This window comes from Ranitomeya variabilis, chromosome 3 (assembly GCF_051348905.1).
Source record: "Ranitomeya variabilis isolate aRanVar5 chromosome 3, aRanVar5.hap1, whole genome shotgun sequence".
Taxonomy (NCBI): domain Eukaryota; kingdom Metazoa; phylum Chordata; class Amphibia; order Anura; family Dendrobatidae; genus Ranitomeya; species Ranitomeya variabilis.
This window is the reverse complement of record NC_135234.1, coordinates 10,226,741-10,239,029: the sequence shown is the minus strand read 5'-3', so window position 1 is coordinate 10,239,029 and position 12,289 is coordinate 10,226,741. Positions and strand designations below refer to the sequence as shown.

The 12,289-nt window shown below is 47.5% G+C and overlaps 1 protein-coding gene across 2 annotated transcripts in view; it reads left to right on the top strand.

The window, feature by feature from the left end:
* The window catches only part of GSK3B (glycogen synthase kinase 3 beta), a 98,925-nt gene extending 89,783 nt beyond the window's left edge, over positions 1–9,142 (top strand). The window contains exons 9-11 of one of the 2 annotated variants that reach the window (XM_077293624.1): positions 23–209; positions 8,250–8,348; positions 8,797–9,142. In XM_077293624.1, the coding sequence (XP_077149739.1) occupies positions 23–209; positions 8,250–8,348; positions 8,797–8,864 (354 nt within the window). In that variant the 3' untranslated portion in view covers positions 8,865–9,142. Of the gene's footprint in view, positions 1–4; positions 210–8,249; positions 8,349–8,796 lie in introns of both variants that reach the window. The other variant, XM_077293623.1, reaches the window with a different exon arrangement.
* The last annotated feature ends 3,147 nt before the right edge of the window (positions 9,143–12,289 follow it).

Sequence of the window (12,289 nt, the reverse complement as noted above, 5' to 3'; positions counted from 1 at the left end):
AAAGGGTTATGTCTTTTTGCAGGTGTTCAGAGCCCGGACTCCCCCGGAGGCCATAGCGCTGTGCAGCCGGCTGCTGGAGTATACCCCCACCGCCCGCCTCACCCCGCTGGATGCCTGCGCACATTCTTTCTTTGACGAGCTGCGAGACCCCAACCCCAAGCTCCCCAATGGCCGTGAATTCCCTGCACTGTTTAACTTTACCACTCAAGGTAGATACCGGCGCCGCCGCGTCGTGGAGACTGTGCCGGGTGCAAACTACAGGGAGCGGGCGGCACCGTCCCCCCAATACCTCCACCCTCCGGGTACAAGTCCGAAACTGACAGCAAGAGGGAATGGGGCTGATCAGATGGTAGAAACCTCCTCCTCTGCACGAATATGGTCCATGACATTTACCCCGATAATAAGAGGCTGACCCGAAAATGTCAGCGCTGCTGCAATGCTTCTATCTAAGATACTGGGGGTCACCAGTGAGGGACAGTCACGAGCATTGTCTGTGCAGAGACCAGTCACCGGACCCCTAAATGGTATCACATATACGTGCACTCCTGATCAGCAGCTCACAGGTCACATAGAAGCCAGAGACTCACTGTGCACATACATTACTGATCCTGAGTTACCTCCTGTATTATACTCCAGAGCTGCACTCACTATTCTGCTGGTGCAGTCACTGTGTACATACATTACATTACTGATCCTGAGTTACATCCTGTATTATACTCCAGAGCTGCACTCACTATTCTGCTGGTGCAGTCACTGTGTACATACATTACATTACTGATCCTGGGTTACATCCTGTATTATACTCCAGAGCTGCACTCACTATTCTGCTGGTGCAGTCACTGTGTACATAGATTACATTACTGATCCTGAGTTACATCCTGTATTATACTCCAGAGCTGCACTCTCTATTCTGCTGGTGCAGTCACTGTGTACATACATTACATTACTGATCCTGAGTTACATCCTGTATTATACCCCAGAGCTGCACTCACTATTCTGCTGGTGCAGTCACTGTGTACATACATTACATTACTGATCCTGAGTTACATCCTGTATTATACTCCAGAGCTGCACTCACTATTCTGCTGGTGCAGTCACTGTGTACATACATTACATTACTGATCCTGAGTTACATCCTGTATTATACCCTAGAGCTGCACTCACTATTCTGCTGGTGCAGTCACTGTGTACATACATTACATTACTGATCCTGAGTTACCTCCTGTATTATACTCCAGAGCTGCACTCACTATTCTGCTGGTGCAGTCACTGTGTACATACATTACATTACTGATCCTGAGTTACATCCTGTATTATACCCTAGAGCTGCACTCACTATTCTGCTGGTGCAGTCACTGTGTACATACATTACATTACTGATCCTGAGTTACATCCTGTATTATACCCCAGAGCTGCACTCACTATTCTGCTGGTGCAGTCACTGTGTACATACATTACATTACTGATCCTGAGTTACATCCTGTATTATACTCCAGAGCTGCACTCACTGTTCTGCTGGTGCAGTTACTGTGTACATACATTACATTACTGATCCTGAGTTACCTCCTGTATTATACTCCAGAGCTGCACTCACTATTCTGCTGGTGCAGTCACTGTGTACATATATTACATTACTGATCCTGAGTTACCTCCTGTATTATACCCCAGAGCTGCACTCACTATTCTGCTGGTGCAGTCACTGTGTACATACATTAAAATACTGATCCTGAGTTACATCCTGTATTATACCCCAGAGCTGCACTCACTATTCTGCTGGTGCAGTCACTGTGTACATACATTACATTACTGATCCTGAGTTACATCCTGTATTATACTCCAGAGCTGTACTCACTATTCTGCTGGTGCAGTCTCTGTGTACACACATTACTGATCCTGAGTTACATCCTGTATTATACTCCAGAGCTGTACTCACTATTCTGCTGGTGCAGTCACTGTGTACATACATTACTGATCCTGAGTTACATCCTGTATTATACTCCAGAGCTGCACTCACTATTCTGCTGGTGCAGTCACTGTGTACATACATTACATTACTGATCCTGAGTTACATCCTGTATTATACCCCAGAGCTGCACGCACTATTCTGCTGGTGCAGTCACTGTGTACATACATTACTGATCCTGAGTTACATCCTGTATTATACTCCAGAGCTGCACTCACTATTCTGCTGGTGCAGTCACTGTGTACATACATTACATTACTGATCCTGAGTTACATCCTGTATTATACCCCAGAGCTGCACTCACTATTCTGCTGGTGCAGTCACTGTGTACATACATTACATTACTGATCCTGAGTTACACCCTGTATTATACCCCAGAGCTGCACTCACTATTCTGCTGGTGCAGTCACTGTGTACATACATTACATTACTGACCCTGAGTTACATCCTGTATTATACTCCAGAGCTGCGCTCACTATTCTGCTGGTGCAGTCACTGTGTACATACATTACATTACTGATCCTGAGTTACCTCCTGTATTATACTCCAGAGCTGCACTCACTATTCTGCTGGTGCAGTCACTGTGTACATACATTAAAATACTGATCCTGAGTTACATCCTGTATTATACCCCAGAGCTGCACTCACTATTCTGCTGGTGCAGTCACTGTGTACATACATTACATTACTGATCCTGAGTTACATCCTGTATTATACCCCAGAGCTGCACTCACTATTCTGCTGGTGCAGTCACTGTGTACATACATTACATTACTGATCCTGAGTTACATCCTGTATTATACCCCAGAGCTGCACTCACTATTCTGCTGGTGCAGTCACTGTGTACATACATTACATTACTGATCCTGAGTTACATCCTGTATTATACCCCAGAGCTGCACTCACTATTCTGCTGGTGCAGTCACTGTGTACATACATTACATTACTGATCCTGAGTTACATCCTGTATTATACTGCAGAGCTGCACTCACTATTCTGCTGGTGCAGTCACTGTGTACATACATTACATTACTGATCCTGAGTTACATCCTGTATTATACTGCAGAGCTGCACTCACTATTCTGCTGGTGCAGTCACTGTGCAGTGTGTACATACATTACATTACTGATCCTGAGTTACATCCTGTATTATACTGCAGAGCTGCACTCACTATTCTGCTGGTGCAGTCACTGTGTACATACATTACATTACTGATCCTGAGTTACATCCTGTATTATACTGCAGAGCTGCACTCACTATTCTGCTGGTGCAGTCACTGTGTACATACATTACATTACTGATCCTGAGTTACGTCCTGTATTATACCCCAGTGCTGCACTCACTATTCTGCTGGTGCAGTCACTGTGTACATACATTACATTACTGATCCTGGGTTACATCCTGTATTATACTCCAGAGCTGCACTCACTATTCTGCTGGTGCAGTCACTGTGTACATACATTACATTACTGATCCTGAGTTACATCCTGTATTTTACCCAAGAGCTGCACTCACTATTCTGCTGGTGCAGTCACTGTGTACATACATTACATTACTGATCCTGAGTTACATCCTGTATTATACTCCAGAGCTGCACTCACTGTTCTGCTGGTGCAGTCACTGTGTACATACATTACATTACTGATCCTGAGTTACATCCTGTATTATACTCCAGAGCTGCACTCACTATTCTGCTGGTGCAGTCACTGTGTACATACATTACATTACATTACTGATCCTGAGTTACATCCTGTATTATACTCCAGAGCTGCACTCACTGTTCTGCTGGTGCAGTCACTGTGTACATACATTACATTACTGATCCTGAGTTACATCCTGTATTATACCCCAGAGCTGCACTCACTATTCTGCTGGTGCAGTCACTGTGTACATACATTACATTACTGATCCTGAGTTATATCCTGTATTATACTCCAGAGCTGCACTCACTATTCTGCTGGTGCAGTCACTGTGTACATACATTACATTACTGATCCTGAGTTACATCCTGTATCATACTCCAGAGCTGCACTCACTATTCTGCTGGTGTAGTCACTGTGTACATACATTACATTACTGATCCTGAGTTACATCCTGTATTATACCCCAGAGCAGCACTCACTATTCTGCTGGTGCAGTCACTGTGTACATACATTACATTAGTGATCCTGAGTTACCTCCTGGTTTATACCCCAGAGCTGCACTCACTATTCTGCTGGTGAAGTCACTGTGTACATACATTACATTAGTGATCCTGAGTTACCTCCTGGTTTATACCCCAGAGCTGCGCTCTTGATTCTGCTGGTGCAGTCACTGTGTACATACATTACATTACTGGTCCTGAGTTACATCCTGTATTATACCCCAGAGCAGCACTCACTATTCTGCTGGTGCAGTCACTGTGTACATACATTACATTAGTGATCCTGAGTTACCTCCTGGTTTATACCCCAGAGCTGCACTCACTATTCTGCTGGTGCAGTCACTGTGTACATACATTACATTAGTGATCCTGAGTTACCTCCTGGTTTATACCCCAGAGCTGCGCTCTTGATTCTGCTGGTGCAGTCACTGTGTACATACATTACATTACTGATCCTGAGTTACATCCTGTATTATACCCCAGAGCAGCACTCACTATTCTGCTGGTGCAGTCACTGTGTACATACATTACATTAGTGATCCTGAGTTACCTCCTGGTTTATACCCCAGAGCTGCACTCACTATTCTGCTGGTGCAGTCACTGTGTACATACATTACATTAGTGATCCTGAGTTACCTCCTGGTTTATACCCCAGAGCTGCGCTCTTGATTCTGCTGGTGCAGTCACTGTGTACATACATTACATTACTGATCCTGAGTTACATCCTGTATTATACCCCAGAGCAGCACTCACTATTCTGCTGGTGCAGTCACTGTGTACATACATTACATTAGTGATCCTGAGTTACCTCCTGGTTTATACCCCAGAGCTGCGCTCTTGATTCTGCTGGTGCAGTCACTGTGTACATACATTACATTACTGATCCTGAGTTACATCCTGTATTATACCCCAGAGCTGCACTCACTATTCTGCTGGTGCAGTCACTGTGTACATACATTACATTACTGATCCTGAGTTACATCCTGTATTATACCCCAGAGCAGCACTCACTATTCTGCTGGTGCAGTCACTGTGTACATACATTACATTAGTGATCCTGAGTTACCTCCTGGTTTATACCGCAGAGCTGCGCTCACTATTCTGCTGGTGCAGTCACTGTGTACATACATTACATAACTGATCCTGAGTTACATCCTGTATTATACTCCAGAGCTGCACTCACTATTCTGCTGGTGCAGTCACTGTGTACAGACATTACATTACTGATCCTGAGTTACGTCCTGTATTATACCCCAGAGCTGCTCTCACTATTCTGCTGGTGCAGTCACTGTGTACATACATTACATTACTGATCCTGAGTTACCTCCTGTATTATACCCCAGAGCAGCACTCACTATTCTGCTGGTGCAGTCACTGTGTACATACATTACATTAGTGATCCTGAGTTACCTCCTGGTTTATACCCCAGAGCTGCACTCACTATTCTGCTGGTGCAGTCACTGTGTACATACATTACATTACTGATCCTGAGTTACATCCTGTATTATACCCCAGAGCTGCACTCACTATTCTGCTGGTGCAGTCACTGTGTACATACATTACATTACTGATCCTGAGTTACATCCTGTATTATACCCCAGAGCTGCACTCACTATTCTGCTGGTGCAGTCACTGTGTACATACATTACATTACTGATCCTGAGTTACCTCCTGTATTATACCCCAGAGCTGCACTCACTATTCTGCTGGTACAGTCACTGTGTACATACATTACATTACTGATCCTGAGTTACGTCCTGTACTATACCCCAGAGCTGCACTCACTATTCTGCTGGTGCAGTCACTGTGTACATACATTACATTACTGATCCTGAGTTACGTCCTGTACTATACCCCAGAGCTGCACTCACTATTCTGCTGGTGCAGTCACTGTGTACATACATTACATTACTGATCCTGAGTTACCTCCTGTATTATACCCCAGAGCTGCACTCACTATTCTGCTGGTACAGTCACTGTGTACATACATTACATTACTGATCCTGAGTTACGTCCTGTACTATACCCCAGAGCTGCACTCACTATTCTGCTGGTGCAGTCACTGTGTACATACATTACATTACTGATCCTGAGTTACATCCTGTATTATACCCCAGAGCTGCACTCACTATTCTGCTGGTGCAGTCACTGTGTACATACATTACTGATCCTGAGTTACGTCCTGTATTATACCCCAGAGCTGCACTCACTATTCTGCTGGTGCAGTCACTGTGTACATACATTACATTACTGATCCTGAGTTACATCCTGTATTATACCCCAGAGCTGCACTCACTATTCTGCTGGTGCAGTCACTGTGTACATACATTACATTACTGATCCTGAGTTACATCCTGTATTATACCCCAGAGCTGCACTCACTATTCTGCTGGTGCAGTCACTGTGTACATACATTACATTACTGATCCTGAGTTACCTCCTGTATTATACCCCAGAGCTGCACTCACTATTCTGCTGGTGCAGTCACTGTGTACATACATTACTGATCCTGAGTTACGTCCTGTATTATACCCCAGAGCTGCACTCACTATTCTGCTGGTGCAGTCACTGTGTACATACATTACATTACTGATCCTGAGTTACCTCCTGTATTATACCCCAGAGCTGCACTCACTATTCTGCTGGTACAGTCACTGTGTACATACATTACATTACTGATCCTGAGTTACATCCTGTATTATACCCCAGAGCTGCACTCACTATTCTGCTGGTGCAGTCACTGTGTACATACATTACTGATCCTGAGTTACGTCCTGTATTATACCCCAGAGCTGCACTCACTATTCTGCTGGTGCAGTCACTATGTACATACATTACATTACTGATCCTGTTACCTCCTGTATTATACCCCAGAGCTGCACTCACTATTCTGCTGGTGGAGTCACTATGTACATACATTACATTACTGATCCTGAGTTACATCCTGTATTATACCCCAGAGCTGCACTCACTATTCTGCTGGTGCAGTCACTGTGTGCATACATTACATTACTGATCCTGAGTTACATCCTGTATTATACCCCAGAGCTGCACTCACTATTCTGCTGGTGCAGTCACTGTGTACATACATTACATTACTGATCCTGAGTTACCTCCTGTATTATACCCCAGAGCTGCACTCACTATTCTGCTGGTGCAGTCACTGTGTACATACATTACATTACTGATCCTGAGTTACATCCTGTATTATACCCCAGAGCTGCACTCACTATTCTGCTGGTGCAGTCACTGTGTACATACATTACATTACTGATCCTGAGTTACCTCCTGTATTATACCCCAGAGCTGCACTCACTATTCTGCTGGTGCAGTCACTGTGTACATACATTACATTACTGATCCTGAGTTACGTCCTGTACTATACCCCAGAGCTGCACTCACTATTCTGCTGGTGCAGTCACTGTGTACATACATTACATTACTGATCCTGAGTTACGTCCTGTACTATACCCCAGAGCTGCACTCACTATTCTGCTGGTGCAGTCACTGTGTACATACATTACATTACTGATCCTGAGTTACATCCTGTATTATACCCCAGAGCTGCACTCACTATTCTGCTGGTGCAGTCACTGTGTACATACATTACATTACTGATCCTGAGTTACATCCTGTATTATACCCCAGAGCTGCGCTCACTATTCTGCTAGTGCAGTCACTGTGTACATACATTACATTACTGATCCTGAGTTACATCCTGTATTATACCCCAGAGCTGCACTCACTATTCTGCTGGTGCAGTCACTGTGTACATACATTACATTACTGATCCTGAGTTACATCCTGTATTATACCCCAGAGCTGCACTCACTATTCTTCTGGTGCAGTCACTGTGTACATACATTACATTACTGATCCTGAGTTACATCCTGTATTATACCCCAGAGCTGCACTCACTATTCTGCTGGTGCAGTCACTGTGTACATACATTACATTACTGATCCTGAGTTACCTCCTGGTTTATATCCCAGAGCTGCGCTCTTGATTCTGCTGACAGTCCTTACTCCTGTCCCGGATCTCTGTACCCCTGATGGTCGGAGGTTATTTTCCCCCTCACTGTTCTGTATCGTTCCCGCCATGTTTTCATTCCGTCGTCCTTTGACCCGTCTTTCTTTTTTCCAGAGCTGTCCAGTAACCCCTCGCTATCGTCTATCCTAATCCCGGCCCACGCTCGGAACCAGGCCTCCGTGTCCACCCCCACGAGTTCCACGGCGACATCAGGTGAGTTGCCTGCCCTGCGTTACTATTCAGCTATGGCCATTGTGTGGCCCCTGAGGGCACTGTGTAAACACTGACATGATGTCGGGGGCCACCAGTTGTGATTGGCTGCAGTGGTCTTCATTGAAACCAATGTGGAGTCAGCAGGGCGGTGAGGGTCTGGGGGCCGACATCCCTGGTTGTGTGGGCTCGCGAGGGGTTAACTACCCGCCGCCCTGGTGGTCTAGGGCAGTACAGGAGTCCGATGCGACCCCCACTAGTCCTATGGATCTGCCATAAATGTGTGGAATCGGTTACTGCCCTGAAGTGTGTGGCCCTGGTGGGGTGGTGGAGGCCCCAACATGAGGACGGCCAGGTCCGTCCCCTCCTACCCCCAGTGAGGGTCTCGCTCGGCCCTCTGTGTCCTCTGGACGTGATTTGTTGTTTTGATTTCTCTGTTTTTGTCATTTAGACTCGAACCCCGGGGACCGCGGGCCGACCAACACCTCCGCCGCGGCCTCCGCCTCCAACTCCACCTGAGCCGATACCTGAAGCATGTTCTGCGCACGGACGAGAAGGAAACGGGCAAAGTAGCAAGAGGGTGGGGAAGGAGAGAGGGGCCGCGCTCGCCCTCTTGTCCCCGGACTCTTCCACCAAACACTGGCCACATTTATCAAGAAAAAAAGAAAATATATATATATACATAAACTGTAAAGGAAGCGCCACCCACGCGGATTTTAGTGGTTCAGTTTTTTATTATTATAATTATTATTGTTATTTAACCTTGTAAAATATCTATAAATACCGCAGGATTCAGATTTTTTTTTTTTCCCTTTTTATTCTTTTTTTTTATTTTTGTCTGTTTTTACTCTCACTCCATAGGAGTGTTCTTGTGCGAGGGGAGGGGTCCGCTTCCCCCCCCCCCCCCCACTCGGGCCTCAGCAGAGGACGGCTTGCTGATTGGCCACAGCAGAGGACGGCTTGCTGATTGGCCGCAGCAGAGGACGGCTTGCTGATTGGCCACAGCAGAGGACAGCTTGCTGATTGGCCGCAGCAGAGGACGACTTGCTGATTGGCTGCAGCAGAGGACGGCTTGCTGATTGGCTGCTGCCGCGCTGGTCTCCCCTGTCTGTCATTTTGCTGTACATTCTGCGCTCAGCGGGTTCGGCTCCTCCATCATCGCACCGGATAGAATCTCGGAGTGCCTTATTATGAGACCCGTGACCGCCCTGCCTCACTGCACACACCGCCTGTCCGCTGCTCCTCCGCCTGTCCGCTGCTCCTCCGCCTGTCCGCTGCTCCTCCGCCTGTCCGGCCTAGTTTTGTTTTTTATATTTTTTCTTCATTTTCCCTCCATTGATTGCAGACTCGTCTCAGTTTTTGTTTTCCTGTTAATTTTGCCAAATGTACTGCGGGGGAAGGACTGGGTGGGGAATGTGACTCTTCATTGGCTGCTCTCCCGGCTTCTCTGATTGGCTTGCTCATAGAGAAGGTTGGCTCTGATTGGTTCATTATGTTATGTGGCCGCTCTTCTCCACCCCTGAGCAGCTCACTTGGGCATTAACTCTTTGTTGGACTATTATTGCCCCCATGTCGTGTTCTGTAGCACTCGGATAGAGAACAATGGCCATTTACCATCCCCCTGATGCGGCCCCTTCCCGATATTCGGGGTTTGTCAGGATTGGCGCCTTACACCACTATGGGGGTGACCCCAGAATCTAGAGATAAGCCCTCAGCCCGGCGTTGATGTACCCGCTGCCATAAAGGGGCACTGACCGTAAGCCCGAGGATCTCCAGGGTCATTTCTATGTATCCGAGCAGATTCTCTCTTAAAGGGGCAGCTCATATATTACGCACATGTGACGGCTGGTGGCAGATTCTGGATCTCTGGAGCCGCCTGATCGCGCCTCCATGTCCTTTATGCTCCGGGGTCTGAGGCACCAGAGGCCGCGCTGGGGGCCACTCATCAGGTGTTTTATCCTACCCCCGGGGGCGCTCTGTTCCTGACGCTACGGTACATTTGTGTGCGGCGGAGCAGCGTGTGCTGTGGGCGTCCTCGGCGGTAGAGCGGCTGCTCGGGGGGCTCGGCTGCTCGGGGGGCTTGTCGCTCCTTGTCTCGGTCTCTGACCTTCAAGCGATTGATGAAGTATTAACTGTCCGATCCCGCAATCGTCTGTATTTGTCATATCCTATTCTCTAGTCACAGCCAAAGCTGCAGAGCGACTGCTCTAGTTATGCATTATGGGATTGCCGCAGCTTTGGATGTGATTGGAGTGACTCTGCATTCTATGCTATAACGTGTCGTCGGAGAGCTCGGCTTCTGGCACCGCCGTCCCATCCGTCTGCACTGTGCCGCCTCTCACCCCACCGTCTGCCGTTAAGACGCATCTATATATATATATATATATATATATATATATATATATATATATATATATATATATATATATATATATACACACACACGTTTTGTTTTTAACACTTTCTGGATCGGCCCCTTCTCCGCTACTCTTCTCCGTGCCGCAGAGGCGACATCTCCCAGATAAAAGCACAGTGCATGTAATGGACGGCCGGAGGCACCACGACGTCACAGGCAGCACGGGGGAGGGGAGTTGGGGGTCTGCCGCGGTGGTCGCTGCTTTGTCTTTTATTTTGTTTCTTTTTTTCACATGCAAAAATGCAATAATATTATTTTTAAATTTGTATGACGATGAAGTCTTATGTGCCGCCAGGTGGGAAGGGGCGGCCGGTGCAAGGCGAAAAGGGGCGGCCGGTGCAAGGCGAAAAGGGGCGGCCGGTGCAAGGCGAAAAGGGGCGGCCGGTGCAAGGCGAAAAGGGGCGGCCAGGAGAGGGAAAGGTCAGGGCGGCCGGCGTGGGGAGGGAAGAGGCGGCCGGTGCAAGGCGGGAAGGGGCGGCCGGTGCAAGGCGAAAAGGGGCGGCCGGTGCGGAGAGGGAAGAGGCGGCCGGCACATGCTCAGAATGTCGCCTGCAGCTGGGATTGTTTTCTCTATAGGAGATATATATATATATATATATATATATATATATATATATATATATATATATATATAGTTGCTTTGCCTGTAATATCGCTGCCGCATGTGTTTTCTGACGGGCGACTCTGAGAGTGGCCCTAAATCTGCCGGGAAAAGTCCACCGTCGTCCTGGTGCGCAAAAAGAAAAGCTAAACGTCCCCCTCCCCCCCAGCCATGGCCCCCGTGCCTGCGTTCACCGCCAGAGATATTATTACTACTTGAATGCCTTCATGACTGAAAACAGACACACACCCCCCCCCCCCCCCGTGTATCCCCCCCCCCCGTGTATCCCTCCCCCCCACCCCTGTATCCCGGCCCCGGCGGCGCGGTGACGCTCTATAATATATATATATAATTTTTTTATTTTCTGTCACTTCTGATGCCTCTTGTCCATCGCCGCCTCTGCAGCCCCCCGGCCCCTTCTTTCCCTCTTTGTAAATACATTTTGTTCTGTGTGACACAATTCCAGAAATAGTTACCTGGTCTCTGTAATTTGCATTAAATAAAAAAAGAAAAGTAGGATTAGTCTGGAAATGAAATAAAAAAACTGAAATGCCAAAAAAAAAGGAAAGAAGAGAAAAACGAGTGCAATGCTTGCGGCGTGTGTCAGGTGTGTGTGCTTGTTGCGGTGTGTGTGTCAGGTGTGTGTGTGCAATGCTGGCGACGTGTGTGTCAGGTGTGGGTGCGCTGGTTGCAGTGCGTGTGCTTGGTGCAGTGTGTGCGCATGCTGGTTGCGGCGTGTGTCGGGTGTGTGCGCTGGTTGCGGCGTGTGTGTGCATTGCTGGCGACGTGTGTCAGGTGTGTGCGCTTGTTGCGGTGTGTGTGCTTGTTGCGGTGTGTGTTAGGTGTGTGCGCTGGTTGTGGCGGGTGTGTCAGGTGTGTGCAATGCTGGCGACGTGTGTGTCAGGTGTGTGTGCTTGTTGCGGTGTG